Source organism: Paroedura picta, chromosome 8, assembly GCF_049243985.1.
Source record: "Paroedura picta isolate Pp20150507F chromosome 8, Ppicta_v3.0, whole genome shotgun sequence".
In the NCBI taxonomy this organism is placed as follows: domain Eukaryota; kingdom Metazoa; phylum Chordata; class Lepidosauria; order Squamata; family Gekkonidae; genus Paroedura; species Paroedura picta.
Window position 1 is genome coordinate 88,934,805 of NC_135376.1, and position 17,551 is coordinate 88,952,355.

Consider the following 17,551-nt stretch of genomic DNA (forward strand, 5'->3'; position numbering starts at 1 on the left):
CCTGCCAAAGCAACATTTAAAAAAATCTGCATAGCCAATCAAACCTCCAGTAGCCATTTGAACCCCTGCTGTGCAAAAGCCCTATCGGACTCCACCTACTTCCTAAAAACACTTGTTAGGTAACAGAAAAGATATTAGTAGGTGCTATTGCACCCATGGGCACCAGGTTGGGGACCCTTGCTCTACAGGTGTATAATTTAGCATTCCAAGGCCACTGAGGAGTCAATGGGATTAGGAGGGTGTCATTTAGGATGTCACTAGTAACTTTCTTACTAATACTTTCTCTCTTAGGGGCCTCAGAACAGAAGAGGAGAGGTGCCACTCTGGTCAATTGCTTACTGTAACATAGATCTTTTCAATCTTTTGACCATGGAGAAGCCCCTGGAATAATTTTTCAGGCTTTGAGGAACCCTGGAAGTAATGTCAGCTGGCCACACCTCTCTGCCGCACACCCTGGAAGTGACATGTTACCAGAAGTGACATCACCACCCGTGTTAACAGGCAGGCTCAAGGAGGATGGGGGGGGGGGGAGTCAGGAAGCTGTTTAAGCTAGGAGCAAGCATGCAGGCTCTACTCCCTCCCAGGTGCAAAACCCACAAGAGAACTTATGCTTGGGAGGGGGAGCACTGCAAGTGGCCAGTTCCCTAGCTTGTGGCTGAGGTCCATTAAGGCAGGAGGGGTAAGGCCGTGGAATCCCTCCAGGGCTCATGTGGACCCCTGTTTGAGAATCCCTTGCTTACTTCTAAGGAAGACTTTAAGATCTATCTCTGAATGTGAATAGGAACCTTCAGGGCAGAAGATCTGAACTCTCAGACAGAGATTAGCTTCTGCCTCTCTTAGTTTACTCCTCTCCATGTGTCCGAATGCTTTCATAGAAAACTCATGACAACCTGCCTGTTTATAGAGTTTCAAATCCTTTTGACGTTTGCTGGAAAGGGATGTGTGGCCAAGCCAAAGCACAATTAACCTAACAGAGGTGAGGTCGGTAGTTTGGAAAAAATGCAGGCACCTCTGAGTAGAGGTGGCAAATATGGGTCACTTTTGAGCCAACAGAGGAAATGTATAAGATCCTAAGACCTGGCATATTAGGTTACTCACATCGTCTGCCCTAGCAGGGTGTTCTGTCTCAATGGGCCAGCTCTGACGTAATGTGTTGCATTTATGGGAAGCCGCCCAGAATGATTCGCATGGAAAATTCTTCGGCAGAATATCATCCATGTCATTTGCTGAGAGCCAGTTGATGTGTCTGAAGGCCAGATTCTTGTCTCCAACAGACCCAGAAGACACTCCCCCTCCAGACTCATAGCCAGAAACGTTATGGTGACAGGGCATAATCGTAATAGAAGAGAGTGGGGTTGCCAGCCCCGCCCCCCCATTCCAAACCATGAGAATCACTGGGTGGGGCCTCCTATTACCATGCCCTGTGATATCATTAGGTGGGACCTGAGGATGCCACCTTGAATTATTAATAGTAGTACTTCCATATACTACTAGGTATTGTGTGTTATGGCTTTTAAATTGTATTGATTTGTTATTTATTATGGGACTAGAATTAAAGCCCGTTGTAGCTGATACAACCGGAGCTAGCAGGGGAGGAGGGGGGAAATAGCAAAGAGAGTAGGAGGTAGAAAGTAAGAGAGCAATTTAGAGAGAGCTTGGCATTGGGAAGAGCAAGGGGAGGCGTTGTCCAGTCTGTAAGGACATGAGGTTGAATATGTGTGTTCCCATGCCACAGTCTGGCCACCCCTCGGCTATACTATACCATTTCACATCTCCCCAAATACTCAGCTGCAAACAACATATTACAAGTCTGACACCTGTTTCCTGCCTAGCTGTTCTCACTTGTTACTAGAGATAACAAAGAGGAAAGAGGCAAAGAGCTTAGGAGAAAAGTGTATGGAACACCGCCAGTGAGAATGAATCTGGTCATCAAGGAGTTCACTGGCTCACCCTCTGCAGCTGACACTTTCTCCTCTGTTGTTCCTTCCCAAGCAATCCAGACCAAAATCACACACACATTTCCATTTTTATCTCCAGAAAAAAAAACCTAGTAGTTTATTTGTTAAAAACTGAAACCTATGAGTTCAGAGAATGAGCACAGCATATTTCTCAGGAAGCATTGCCCCTAAAGACCCCTGTAGATGTGGACATGGTGGGTTACATAAATGATCAGTCCCAGAGAAATAGTTCCACATATCTATGTCAAAAATTACAGAATGTCAAAATGAATGTCAAAAATTACAGAATGCTGACAATCGCATGCAAAGGCTGACAAACCCAGATGAATTATGTAAATATTCCCCTTGGTTCACATGTACCTTTTTCTGAATCCGGGTGGCCAATTTCCAAGTGGGCCCTGGAGATCTCTCAGAATTACCATTGATCGCCAGACTACAGAGATTCCCCTTAGTCAACCTGTGGTCCTCCAGATGTCCATGGACTACAATTCCTATGAGCCCCTGCCAGCAAACTCTGGTAGGGGCTCATGGGAATTGTAGTCCATGGACATCTGGAGGACCACAGGTTGACTACCCCTGCCCTAGAGAAAACGGCTGCTTTGGATGGAAGACTGTGGAATTATACCCTGCTGAGGGTCCTCCTGGGCCTGTACTCCCCAGACCTACAGGAATATCCAAACTCAAGAGCTGGCAACTCTCTTCTGAACTCAGTATGAGTCTCCCCCCCTCCCCCAATGCTTGTGGCAGGCTCTTGTTTCTTTGACATTTATTTTTAGGTGCCTGGCTGGCTTATCTAATTAAATGTTTGTTCCGCCTTGAAGAGACATCGATAGCAGGTCCAAAAGAGAGGGGGGTGGGTGGGGAGAGAAGACATCACACATTTTCTTAGGACCAATGAAATGACATATAACAGTGTGGGCTTTTGAGTTTACTAGAACTCTTCTTCAGGCTGGATGTTGCAATAAAAAAACGGTTTTAAAAGAAAGCAAAAATTCTTCAGGACATAACAGTAAATTCAGGATGGCTCAGCTAGTTCACACCAGCATGTTGACTGAGGAATCTGTTTTTCTCTTTTAAACATTTTATTTACCTATTTGTTAACATTCAGACCATAGAAGCGTTCCAGTGAAATGAAAAACTCACACACCATAATGTATAATTTGATGATGTCCATTGCCTTAAACCTGGGGTGGCCAAACTGTGGATCTCTGGATGTCCATGGACTACAATTACCATGAGCCAGTGTTGGCAGGGGCTGATGGTAATTGTAGTCCATGGACATCTGGAGAGCCACAGTTTGATAACCCCTGCCTTAAATTACTTAAGTGCCTTAAATAGTTTTTGACGTGGGACACATCTTCTGGTGTGCCTCATCAAATGAAAATGTAGACGGACATGATGTCCATCATCCTGCCCACAAAGCGTACCAGAAGGAGGGCCCAGCCAGTGGCCATGCTGGACCCTGGGGCAGAGGCAGCAGCTGCCCTGCCCCCAAGGCCAAGGCAGTGGCTGCACAGGCCCCAGAGGGCGAGGCAGCCTCTGTGCAAACTGCGAGGGACTGAGGCAGCGGCTTCCCCAACCCAAGGAGTTTGAAGTGATTGCGCTGGCCCATGGGGTCTGGGCAGCTGCTGTGCAACCCACGGGGGCTGAGGCAGCGTCTGAGGAGCAGGTAAGTGGGAGGGGAGAAAGTGTGCCAATGTGCATACTCACTCGCATGCTCATGTTCATATGTACTCACACATGTGTGTCTGTGCATATGTACATGACTTGTGAGGGACGAGACAGAAATGGAAGAATCATAGAATCATAGAAACCTAGGGGCTTTCCGCACAATGACCAATTTTGCTGAATGTTTGCAGTATGCAGAAACGCTATATTAAATAGTGGAATTTCGTCATTCCGCATACCTTTAATTCTAGTGGAATATTGAAGTCCCAATAGCAGTCTATTCATTTCCTACATGTTTCCGGTCTCGCTGGAATCGCAACAAAGGAAGCGATATTTTTCCACAATTCTTCCCACCCCTGGCCGTCAATCAAACAGAACAGCCAATGAACTGTTGTGTTCGTGCTCCCGAAAAGCCCCTTTCCCTTTAAAACCTGTTTTTTTTTAAAGCAACAAATATGTGTTCATTCGTAGCAATGAATATGTGTTCAATCATTGTCTCAGAAAGACGTTTTTTGCTGGCGTGGGAGCTGGCACTTAATCATTTACACACTCTTCAGGTAAAAAAAAAAATCCCCCTCCCATGGGCGCGATTTGTGGCCGAAATTACGGGCAGTGTCAAGCAGGGGGCTGTATTGTGCTTGGGAACTTTAAAGACACTTGTAGTAGGGAGCTTTGTTCTACTCTTAAGCATTTTTGTGGACGGACTTTAGTCGGAGAAGCCTTGCTCATTCGTTGCTTTCCCCGGTCTAAGGGGTGAAAAAATGGCAATCGCTTCTCCGGATGTTCAGGGCGAGAGCAGGGGAGGGACATTCTTTCTACCGCTACATTGAGAATGCACGTGTCTTTTGCTGAAGTGTTGCAGCTTGTGCTCAGAAGTGTAGCGTTTTTTTCAGGGGGAATCCACTTTTCCCGATTTCCCAAAAAGTGTTACAACGAAGCGATTTTTGCGGGAGTGTTACAGGAGTGTTGCAGATTGTGTACGACATCATGCGGAATGTTGAATTAGTAGCGTTTACCAAAGGTAAGACTTCTGCTACATTTAAGTTGTGCGGAATGGCCTCTAGAATAATAGAGTTGGAAGGGACCTCAGGGGTCATCTAGTCCAACACCCCTGCGCTATTCAGGACAGCATTTAAGCATGAGGGGGAAGGGAAAGGAGTGAGTGAGTTTCTGTGCGTGTGTATGTGTGTGTGATTGCTTGCTTGGAGGGAAGGAGGGAGGTTGGGAAACCCATAGGTAAAGGGGGAAATGGGAGGGGAAGGGGGGAGTCTCTCTCTATGCGCCTTTGTGAGTGAGGGAGAGGAAGCAGAGAGGAGGTTGGGAAACCAATAGGTAAGGGGGAAACCGAGGGGAGGGATGTATGTCTGTGTGTGTTTTTGTGTTTGTGAGGAAGGGGGCCCTGACAAAGTCACTACAGAGCAAGTACGTGTCCCACATACCCTCTGACAGTCAGACTGTCAGGACAATTTTATTTGTTTTGTTTTCTACAACACATTGATTCAGGAAGCATGGGCGGGGAGGAACTGGCAAACATAATTCTCAGGTAATCTTCTCTCTGCTCAGTCAGATTGAAGGAAGGAGGGGGGCAGGCAGTCTTGTGACTGCCACAAAGTCCAGCCAATCAGCATTCTCCACAGCTAGCTACTGGCAATAAGAGTAATCCCAAGCACCATGATAGACTCACCACTGAAACGCATCACTACATAGCCTTAATTTTCTCAAAGGGGCGTCATACACAGTCGCTCTATACAAACTCATAAGCAGGTTGCCGGTGCTTATGGAATTTTGGGCAGATAACTCATGCCTGCAGTCATCGTTAACCTGAGAGGCTTAAGCTAGGTAAGATCTGCACTTGGCATCCACCCCTGGGATATTTTCTGAGTTTGTGAGCATGACCCTGTAGCGTGCCACAGGAATATACATCAAGAAGGAGCAGTTGACATTATGGAAGTACACAATCCAATTTATTCTTATATCAAGATCACAGCATTAGTCTAGGCTGGCCAGCCCCTCCCCCCACTGGCCACCAGTGCGGGGTGAGGGGTAAGGACTGCCAGATGGAGGCTGGGAAATTGCTCGAGATTTGGGGATGGAGCCTAGGGAGGACAGGGACCTCCATGGGGTCTAAAGCCAGAGAGTCCCCCCTCCAAAGCATCTCTCTTTTCTTCAGGGAAACATCTCTGTAGTTTGGAGAAGAGCCGTAATTCCAGGAGGTCCCCACCTGGAGACTCACCTCCCTATGATTAGTGTAGCATGGCTGGTCATTTTTTCAAAGCGAGAGAAGGTATGATTATTGAAAGAGGATTATAACAGAGGATGATAACCTCTGGCATGACCCATGGATCAAAGGAAAGGCTTATTTTTATCATCATGTTTTTATTTATGTATTTATTTATGAAAGCTTTCAGATCAGGCTTAATTTGACACACTGCAAAAACCATAAACAAAAAAAAAAACATTTGGCAGCCCTCAAGGACTTTCTTTTGCGGAAATACAATAGGGTCATGTTTACCTGACTTCAGGTGATGGGATTCCTACCACAATGCAGTCCAATTGCACTTTGGTTCCTTCCGGGACTTCTCTGCTCCTCAGCTTTTGAGTAAAATGCGGGGGTTGGCCTACAGGCCCCTCGGGATAAAAAGGCTCTGGAGATTCTGCTGTTAACCCTGGACTCTCTAATTGATCTACAGCTTCCAAGTCTGCTTGAGGAGGATTATCTGGGTTGTCGAGTAAGGGCTCAACTTGATCCAAGTCCTGAGGTACTGGAACACAAGGCCTTTCTCGGTTTTCGGACAGATTCGAGAAACCAGAGCTATTGTCTTGGGTGGCTTTGGTTTTAGACTCAAGTTTGCTCCTGTAGTTTTTGCACGTCCGTGGCCTGATCCTTTTCGAGTTGTGTGCTTTGAAAAGTGAAGAAAGCTCCTCAATAAAGTCTGCGGCCTTGTGGAGGAATTCCTTTTTGGATTCTGTCTCTGAACTGGACTGCTGCTTCTTTAGGTCCTGAGAGCCTTCCTTGGAACTTTTTGTGTCTCTGCCATGTTCCTGACAAGAACTGGAGTAGAGAAGGCCGTTATCTGAAGGAGAGGAGTCTGTAGACTGGAATTGTTTGCTTGGAACAGTCTTTTTCAACTCAGAGGGATAAAACACGTGGGTGTGTGCTTCGTCTTGCTTGACGTCCAGTGGGTCTTGACTTATGGCCTGCCTGGCCAAGTTCACACTTTCATCCAGTTCTTCTTGGCTCAAAAAGGCAGAAAGATCTGGGAGCTCATCTGGACAAGCCACCTCCTCGGGAGTCCCAGCAAGGCCACCGCAATGGAACGAATGCGGAGATGGTTCTGATCTACTTCGTTCACTATTCTCTTGATGGTTGTTTTCCGCCAAGTAGCTTTCTCGCAGAAGTTCAGTAATGGAAGTCGAAGACTCTGAAGTATTGTCTTGCATGCTGTTGACAAAGAGTACAAACAGGACTATAACCTAATCAATAAGGTGACAGCTAGCATGGAATCATATTTTTTGTTTATTTCAGCAGAGAGGAATGCAAACTGTCAAAGACCATCCTTACTCCTTTCTGTAGACAGGGTCATAAAGCTCAAGTCTGAGATGGCCGTTCTTGGGAGCTAATCTGAGGCCTTCCTCTTTGTATGACAAGAGAGGTTCTTCCATTGGAGTAAGCCTCCTTAGGGTGAAGCAAGGTTTCAAAATTCACCATTTAGTAGGAGACAAGACACCGACTTGGGACAAAGAGTTTTGTTTGCTGTACTAGACCCTCCCAAATCTATAAGGAAATTGAAGAACCTTCCTTACACTGAGTCATAGTCCAGAGGGCCATCTGATCCAGCATTGTCTGTACCAGGGGTGGCTAAACTGTGGCTCTCCAGATGTCCATGAACTGCAATTATTGGACAACTGGAGAGCCACATTTTGGTCACCCCTGATCTGTATTGTCGGACAGCAGCTGTCTCTCCAAGGCCTCAGGTAGAATGATTTCCCCCATTGCTTGAGGCAGACCAATGGAATGCAAGGCAGTACCTCTGACCTATATCCCCTCCCCAAGCAAGTGCTCCCTCCTGCCATGTGCACGCATTCAGGTATAACAGGACATACATAAGTAAGTGTGGTCAAGTTGCTACTAACATGGCAAGGCAAATGAGAAGGAGAGGTGTTTTGCCAATGCTTTCATCTGCAGAGATTTCCTTGGTGGTCTCCCATCCAAGTACCATCCCTGTTTAATCTCCAAGATCTGAGGAGTTCAGGCTATACCATTTATTCTGAGTAGTCCAGTGATGGAATGGGCTGCCTAACGAGGTGGTGAGCTCCCCAACACTGGCAGTCTTCAAGCAGCGGCTGGATGGATACTTATGTTGGATGCTTTAGGATGATCCTGCACAGAGCAGGGGTTTGGACTAGATGGCGTGTATAGCCCCTTCCAACTCTATGATTCCATAATGCCTGCCTTCTCTCAAGATGTGGTAAAGTCTCAGCCTATTTATGGCCTGCCTCTGAGTAGCAACCCTAGACTTCGTTGATGGGCTTCCATCCAAATACCCCCTCAGGGCCAACCCTACTTCCCTTCTGAGATCTGACAAGATCAGGCTAGCCTGGGCCACCCACAACAATACAGGGAACTATATATAAAACCAAAAAGACACGTAAATTGAATGTGAACTATTTCCTTTTTATTTAATTGAATGTGGAACATTATCTATTTCCACCTTCAAAATAATATGGCTCCTTCTGCACGGATTGGATAATGCACTTTCAGTGCACTTTAGAAGTAGATTTTCCTTCTTTGAACAAGAAAACCCCGCTGCAAAACCACACTGAAAGTGCATTATCCTCTGTGTGCGGAATTAGCATATGAGTCAAAGGGTGGGCAGATTGGTAACCGTTCAAAATTTCACAGGGCTCCCAAGAGCCAGATAAAGTTGTCATAGGGTCCATCAGCCAGCCAGCCAGCCATGATTTATATAGTAAAAATTGAAATTCCTCCCATACATGCCATTCTCTATTGTAACCTAACATCTCCTGAAATACTTCCCCCAAGTAGAAGCCTTCTTCCTATATAGTCTTATGATCCTGTCTATAACTGTGTTTCAAAGTAGGTGACTGTTTTTATATCTTACAAAACTCTGAGCTTGGAAGAGTGTATTAATGCAGTACCTGAAGGTTCCAAACTGTCCCTTAAGAACATCCTGTGCAAACATCTGTTTTTTAAATAGTGTCTATATCAAAGGGAGCCATAGATCTTGACCAAAGGCTCAGTGCTCCTGAGTTCATGAAAGAGGATGACCTTGTGAAGTGGCAGGTGGTTTGTAGATGCCTGAGAGCTGCACGACAGGAATTTTGACTAGCTCTACTGTACAGCAAAGAGGGACTCTTAAGCCAATGGACAAGTTCAGTGAGAAGTAGCCAGCTGGGATCTTAGATATGGAGCTGGAATCACATCAGAGGAGCTATTGCTATGTTAAGTACAACATCGGAAAAAGCCTTGGTGAACTAAGGCAGCAGAAGACGCTTGCGCTGTGTGCCGAAGTTACAGACGCTCATGCCTTACCCAACATGCAGGTAACGAAAATGTATTCTATGGGCAGAGTGATTTTTAGATGGATAGGTTGCTTTGGCTTTGTCCGGCCCTTTTGACAACTCTGGCTCAGTCTGGACATAATGGGAAACCATGGTTTAATTATCAAATGATCATCTACACACTAGTGAAAGTTAGTTCAGATCCTTCAAACCAGAATCTGTGGCCAGGATGTGATATACATCGTCATCATCATCATCATCATCATCTTAACACCACCCGTGGCGCCACGGGCGCCACGGACTATATAAAAGGGTAAGGGGTTCTGGGGCGGGATGTGTCCGTGATGAGGAAGGGTCCGAATTGGACCCTTCCTCTGGACAGCCTCCCCCCTGTAGGGGGGTAGACACAGTGTGAGCACTGGCGGTGGGGAGGGGGCCGCTGGGGGTGCCAGGGCACTTTTAAATCGGCATTCATGCCATTGCCCTCCACCCCTCTCCCCCTCTGCTCCCACCACAACCACTGGTAGGGGGCCATTTCTTGTCTGCTTTTATAGTGGCCCCTGGCAGGCGTGGGCAGCAGCCTGCAACCTTCTTCCTGCTCACTTAACAACTAGTGCGTATGTGTATGTGTATATATCCTTATCCATTGTTCCTCTTAATACAGGTGAAACAGCCTGGGGGGTGGGGGGTGGAACGAGTCCAGGGTGTCTGAGTTGGAATAGGGCAGCAAAGCTGGCAACATCCTGATTAGCCCTGCCCCTACAGCACCCGCCCTCCTTCCCTGGACACTTTGCTCTCAGACACGTGAGAGAGACACACAGAGACACAGAGAGCCCTGCCAAACCACAAACGCCCCCTGATTACTTGCTATGGCTTCTGCTGTAAGGGAGAGAGAAACAGACAGAGACAAACTGCAAACAAGCCCCAAACTGCAAACGAGCCTTGATTCCCTGCTAGGAACGAGCCCTGATTAGCTCCTATGGCTCCTGCTGAGAGAGAGAGAGAGAGATCTTCCTCTCTGCTCAAGACACCCTGTTTACTTTTTTAATTATTTGATTTTTAACCACCCCTCTTAGCACAGCTGTCTCAGGGTAGTTTACATTCAGAGAACAACAAACATCCTTATCCATTGTTCGTGTTAATATTTGTGAAACAGCCCTGGGGGTGGAGAGTGTCCTGGCTGTCCGAGTTGGAATACGGCCAATCAGCAAAGCTGGCCGCTCTCTGATTGGCCCTGTACCTACAGCTCCCGCCCTCCCACCCTGATTGCCTGCTATGGCTCCTGCTGCGAGGGAGAGAGAGACACACACACACAGAGCCACCAAAACGATCCCTCATTCCCTGCTACAAACAGCCCTGATAACCTCCTATGGCTCCTGCTGCGATAGAGATAGAGGGAAGGAGAGACGGAGGGAGGGAGGGAGATCTGTGTCTGCCGGTGTCCCCTGGGTCCTAGTGCCCATTGTATTCCTGGTTGCAATGGGCTTTTTTGTTAGTTAGAACAAATAACATTTAAAATCATTAAACATTCTTATGTGCTATAGCTGTCAGTCTATGACGTTAATCTAACGGCATAGCCTAATGGCTGTTCCCATCTCAATTCCAGGGTGGGTCTGAGTTCCAGTGTGTGGAGGAGGGCCCATCTCAGTTCCAGGGTGTGGAGGAGGGCCCATTTGGTGTTCTGCTGCTGATTGGTTCCAACCAAAGGCCTAGTAAAAGAGTTCAGTTTTGCAGGCCCTTCAGAGCTGTGGAAGCTCCAGTTGGGCCTGCCATTCTTCCAGGAGCTCAATCCACCAGGTAGGGACCAGGATTGAGAATCCCCTGGCTCTGGCTGAGGCCATATGTACATCAGTCCAGGGATCACTAATCTGTTTGTGCTGGCACAACAAAGTACTTTGAGGGGGATATAGTCAGGCAGTCATTCAGGTATGCTGGGCTCAGACCATGAATGGCCTTAAAGGCCATTAACCCTTGAACCTGATCTGGAATTCAGGCTGGATATGGGCCCTCCAAGGTATTCTGGTGAGGACCTGTGATGCTGCGTTCTGGACCAGATGTAATTTCTGGGTCAGGGACTAGGGCAGGCCCACAGAGAGAGTTACAGTAATCTAACCTGGAGGTGACTATTGCGTGGATCACTGTAGCTAGGTGTTCTGCGGACAGATAGGATGGTATTGGCTTTGCTTGCTGAAGATAGTAAAATGCCAGCTGCACTACTCTGGTGATCTGAGTCTTGATTGCTAGGGAGCCATCGAAAATCATGCCCAGATTCCTAGCAGACTGTGTAACTGTCAGTTAACTGTCATCTAGGCAGAATAATCATGCTTCCTCTCCTGGCCCTTTCCTCCCCAGCCACAGGACCTCCATCTTTCAGGGGTTGAGTTTCAGTTGGCTGTGTGTGAATCAGACCATCGGTGCTTCCAAATACTGGTGAATGTTTCTGCTGGTGAGTCAGGATGACTGTCCATCAGAAGGTAGAGTTGTGTGTCATCTGTGTATTGGTGGAAGAAGAAGAAGAAGAAGAAGAAGAGTTGGTTCTTATATGCTGCTTTTCTCTACCAGGAGGAGTCTCAAATCAACTTGCAACTGCCTTCACTTTCCTCTCTCCACAACAGACATCTTGTGAGGTGGGTGAGGCTGAGAGAGCCCTGATATTACTGCTTGGTCAGAACAGCTTGATCAGTGCTGTGGCGAGCCCAAGGTCACCCAGCTGGCTGCGTATGGGGGAATGGGGAATCACACCTGATTCACCAGATTAGAAGTCCGCACTCCTAACCACTACACCAAGCAGGTTCCAAAAACCCGGACCAGCTGAGCAAGAGGACACATTAAGTTGTTAAATAAAGTGGGAGGCAGCACTGTGTCCAATGGCACCCTACAAAGGAGTTGGCAACCATATGACGGTTTGTCTCCCATCACAACCCTCTGTCCATGACACTGAAGGAAGGAATTCAGCCATTGAAGGACTGCCCCCCATCGTCCAGAGTCAGCAAGATGATGAGCAAAAAGTTCATGGTCTACTACATTGAACGCTGCCATGAGGTCTAGCAACACGAGCAGCGCTGACCTGCCTTGGTCAACTTGGTTCCAAAGGTCACCCATAGGGGTGACCAGAACCATCTCAACCCCATAGCCAGGTTGGATGCCAGAATGAAAAGAATCAAGAACCAAAGTTTCTTCTAGGTATGCTAAAAATTGGTCCACAGCTGCCCTTTCAACCTTCTTCCCTAGAAATGCAAGACAGGGTGGTAGCTGGCTGGACTGCATGGATCCAGGAATGGTTTCTTCAGCAGAGGTCAAACCACCACCTCTTTCAATCCCTCACATTTTGTGTGTACATTTTTGTCCCACTGCCCTATTCTTTAGTTGAATAGTATTTTCAGGTTTTTAAAGCAGTACCAAAAAAAATCTATGAACAGAGATTGGCTTTAAATACATACTAAAGTTACGAATACCTCACACACTGTTTCAACACATTGTAAAATAGTACTTCTTGTCCCTCCAGCAAGAACTGGATCCAAAGACTCTCAAGAAGATGAGAGAAAGACTCCTTCCTTTGAGAAAATAGTCACTCTGTTAGAAGATAACTCTTCACTTAGAAAATGGAATCTAACGCAGGGTTTAGTGTGTCAGTCTGCCTGAAAAATCTCCTCACTTGCCACAAACAGCTACTAGCATCATATTCACCATGGAGTAGCAGCTGCCCCTCTAGATGTGTCAGAAGTCCAGCAAACTTCTCTAATCTGAGTATTTAACATCTCAGCTGCTTTATGATGCAGCATAGGGCTGCCAGGTCCCCCTGGCCACTGACAAAGGATGGGAGGGGGAATAAACTAACAGATCCAGTTTGAGAAAGTCCTGCACATTTGGGGCTGGAGTCTGGAAAGGACATGGACTTCAGTAGAGCACAATGTCATGGAGTCCACCTTCCAAATCATCCATTTTCTTAAGGAGAATTGATCTCTGTAGTCTGGAGATGAGATCTAATTCTGAGGGATCCCCAGGTTCCACCAGGAGGCTGGCATCCCTAATGCAGCAGTTTGTTTGGACGGCAGCCATTTTTCTTCTTTCTCAAGTGAGAGGATTCCCCACTGGAGAGCTGGGGTACTGGAGTGATGCAACTGCTAGTGGCCAAATAGCAACCGCAAGTGGCCAGTTCTTAGTGAAGACGCAACAAAGTAAAAGTTTTAATGCAACGAAATCCCTTTAAAGTCCCATTGATTTCAGTTAAGCAATTCTCCCTTTCAAGTCAATAGGACAGAGGTGATTCACTCTGGCTCCATGGATCTGCCAATTAACATCTCTGGGGAGTGACATAGAATCATAGAATCATAGAGTTGGAAGGGACCTCATGGGTCATCTAATCCAACCCCCTGCATTATGCAGGACACTCACAACCCTATCGCTCATCCACTGTAACCTGCCACCCCCTTAAGCTTTCATAGAATCAGCCTCTCCGTCAGATAGCTATCCAGCCTCTGTTTAAAAATTTCCAAAGATGGAGAACCCACCATCTCCCAAAGAAACCTGTTCCACTGAGAAACCATTCTGTCAGGAATTTCTTCCTGATGTTTAGACAGAATTTCTTTTGAATTAATTTCATCCCATTGGTTCTGGTCCATCCCTCCAGGGCAAGAGAGAACAACTCTGCTCCATCCTCTATATGGCAGCCTTTTAAATAATTGAAGATGGTTATCAGATCCCCTCTCAGTCGTCTCCTCTCCAGGCTAAACAGACCAAGCTCCCCCAACTTTTCTTCATACGTCTTGGTCTCCAAACCCCTCACCATCTTTGTTGCCCTCCTCTGGACACGCTCTAGTTTGTCTACATCCCTCTTCAACTGGGGTGACCAAAACTGAACACAGTACTCCAAGTGAGGCTGAACCAGAGCAGAGTAAAGCGGTACCATCACCTCCCGTGATCTGGACACGATACTCCGTTTGATACAGCCCAAAATCCCATTTGCCTTCTTAGCCACCAAGTCACACTGCTGACTCATGTCCAATGTATGGTCTATTAACACTCCTAGATTCTTTTCGCACATGCTACTGCCAAGACAAGTCTCCCCCATCCTATATAGGTGTGTTTGGTTTTTCCTACCTACCGTAAATGCAGAACTTTACACTTGTCCCTATTGAACTTCATTTCATTCAGTTTAGCCCACTTCTCGAGCCTATCAAGATCGTCCAGTATTCTGTTGCTGTCTTCGGTTGTGTTTGCTACATGCTAGTTCATCCCTGAGATGTTTCCTAGACTGATCCAAACTTGGTTGGTTAGGCGCACAAGAGTCATCCATAAGCCAACGTTAGAGCTTACAAACAGTTAATAGGATACAGAGTAAGTTTCCTGCTATTATTATTTATCATACGGTGTGTGTGTAGTGTCACCGTGAGATCCTACAATTATAGGATTGTCTGGCAGCCAGGCAAGAGAGGTTGGGAGGTGGATTTTGCTATTGCCTCCATACCATGATTCTGGTTTTCCTTCCAAATAAGAACCAAGGCTGACTCTGCTTAGCTTCTGCAATCTGGTGAGATTGGGCATGCCTGGGGCCCCCACGGTAGGGCTAATTGACTGCTAATGGAATGGGAAGTATAATTTCTGCCCGTTCCTCTTTCTTCCTCCTGCTGCACAGTCTCAGTCTGCCCCTCATGCCACTCCTGAGATCCCCTGTACTCCCAGAGTGGTATTACAGGGTGATAAATGGGCTGCGAAGAGAGGGGGGCAGGCAAGAAAGTTTTGTTCTGCTGACAGGAGTGCATTTTGTTAGCAGAAATTGCCGTCTCGATCCTACCCTTTTTCATTATCATCTTCCTAGTAACTGATCAATCAGCTAAAATAATTAAACTGAAGTAAGTGCTCATATGATCAAAAGCAACATCAGCTCAGTACAGTATGGGGGAAACAGTCGCTCCTGAGGGCTGTGACAGTGCAGAAAAATGGTCCAAAGGAAGGCTTAGAAGGAAAAGAGTTGGGTTTTATACCCCACTTTTCACTGCCTGAAGGAGTCTCAAAGCAGCTTACAATCACCATGCCTTCCTCTCGCCACAACAGACACCCTGTGAAGCAGGTGGGGCTGAGAGAGCTCTGAAAGAACAGCTCTGCAAAAACAGTTTTTAACAGGACTGTGACTAGCCCAAGGTCACCCAGCTGGCTGAATGTGAAGGTGCAGAGAATCAAACCCAGCTCACCAGATTAGAAGCTATGCCACAACTAACCACTACATTACGCTGGCTCTTAAATTTGTTTTACTGAGATTGATGCATACAATTTGAATAGATTCCCAGGCATGCCTGGGAACTGTGCCCTCGGTTTCGTGTCTGATAGAAAACCTTCATGATGGTCATGCTTTATAACATGTGAACTGTCGCCATCAGAAGTTGGCATTTTGATCACTAAAGCAGACCCCTGAGGGTGAATTTCACAAAGCAGTTTCATTTGGTCCACGTAAATGAAAACAACTCTCATGCGTCCAACACCTGACTGAGGTCTGGCTGAAATTGTAACATGGATCATTTGGGGTCATACTGTTTTATCAAATTTTTGTGTGCTATTCTTAGCCGGTGGCCGAAGATAATTCTTTGCTCTATATTTAGCAAGTGAGTACTTGGCTACCAGTCAACTGCAGCACACTAAAATACCTTGTGCCTGATTTTTAAAAAATTGTCAACAACATGAGTCAAAATCATATGAGAAAAAAAAACTTGTTTAACTGGGAATGGCAAACAGCCAAGTCTTCTGTATTTCCTGGGAGGTGTTTTTTCTTAAACTGAAGTGTTTGAAATTTTATCACTTCTTGTATGTGGTCTCTCTGCCATGAGACTAAAACCTGAAGGCCCATAGTTACAAATTGGGACCCCCTGGAATATTACATATTAAATGACGGTCTAGGCTTTCATTCACTTGTATAGGAGTATATTTCTTCCACATTCTGTAGGACAGCCTTTTTCAATCTTTTGATCATGGAATACCCCTTGAAATATTCTTCAGGCTTTGAGTAACCCCAAAAGTGATGTCAGCTGGCTACACCTCCCCGCCATGCCCCTGAAAGTCACATGTTTACAATGTGCATAGCATCATCTGTACACAGCCCGTGGCGCCAGCGAGGGCGCTCCGGAGGCCGAGAGAACGCCGTTCGCCGTTTGGGGAGGGTGGGGGTGGTGGGAGCCGGCCTTCTCTTGGCCTCCGGAGCCCCCTCGCTGCAGCGAGGGCGCTCCGCAGGGCGAGAGAACGCCGTTCTCCGTTCTCGGGGGGAGCTGTCTAGCGCCCATTTTATAACAGTTTAAAATGGGCTTGAAATCTAGTTAATAAAATAAAATGCTTGTTAAATAAGAAGTCAGTTTCATTTTTGTTTGTGTAGTATCTTGCCTGAGCAAATCAAGGAAGCATTCATCTCAGCCGTTATAAAGCCCACCATGCAAAGCAGCAATTCTCCCCATCTGTGTGATTGGGAGATCATTTGTAACTTGGGGAGGTCTCCAGGCATCATCAGGAGGTTGGCAATCCTAGTATGTATGTATGTATGTATGTATGTATGTATGTATGTATGTATGTATGTATGTATAAATAATACACACATATATTATATAATATATATTATGAGCCTCTTGTGGCGCAGAGTCGTAAGGCAGCAGAAATGCAGTCTGAAAGCTCTGCCCATGAGGCTGGGAGTTCAATCCCAGCAGTCGGCTCAAGGTGGACTCAGCCTTCCATCCTTCGGAGGTCGGTAAAATGAGTAAAGGTAAAGGTATCCCCTGTGCAAGCACCGAGTCATGTCTGACCCTTGGGGTGACGCCCTCTAGCGTTTTCATGGCAGACTCAATACGGGGTGGTTTGCCAGTGCCTTCCCCAGTCATTACCGTTTACCCCCCAGCAAGCTGGGTACTCATTTTACCGACCTTGGAAGGATGGAAGGCTGAGTCAACCTTGAGCCGGCTGCTGGGATTGAACTCCCAGCCTCATGGGCAAAGCTTTCAGACGGCTGCCTTACCACTCTGCGCCACAAGAGGCTCTCGGGGATACCTTTACCTTTATACATAGTATATATCCTAATGGAGTTATCCCTCTGGGGCTCTAGATTAACCCTGGTTAATAACCCTATCTTATTAGTAACGCAGGCTGGGAATGACTGCTCTTACATAATGATGTACTTTACAGTTCCTTCTCAACCGGTGATCTGATTTTCCAAGTATGTCTGAATATTAATCCTGGCCTCTACACGGCTTACATTCCCTCCCAAGCATTCGCTAAGTATTGCATCCAGTTCAGGGTATCCCCCAATATTTTCTACTCTTTTGAATACAACAGTTCTGCCATTTTCGATCCTGCAAGCTCGGGGGGTTGAACCAGCCAAAATTAAGCACCAGAAGTCCTCTTATTACTGTGGAAGAGTAAACCCATTT

The 17,551-nt window shown here is 46.6% G+C and overlaps 1 protein-coding gene across 3 annotated transcripts in view; it reads right to left on the reverse strand.

Moving 5' to 3' along the window:
• MYPN (myopalladin) overlaps nt 1–17,551 on the reverse strand; it is a 103,763-nt gene that overhangs the window by 50,968 nt on the left and 35,244 nt on the right. For all 3 annotated transcript variants that reach the window (XM_077350789.1, XM_077350790.1, XM_077350788.1), the window contains exon 2: nt 6,139–7,068. In XM_077350789.1, coding sequence (XP_077206904.1) covers nt 6,139–7,067 — 929 coding nt within the window. In that variant the 5' untranslated portion in view covers nt 7,068. The remainder of the gene's footprint in view (nt 1–6,138; nt 7,069–17,551) is intronic.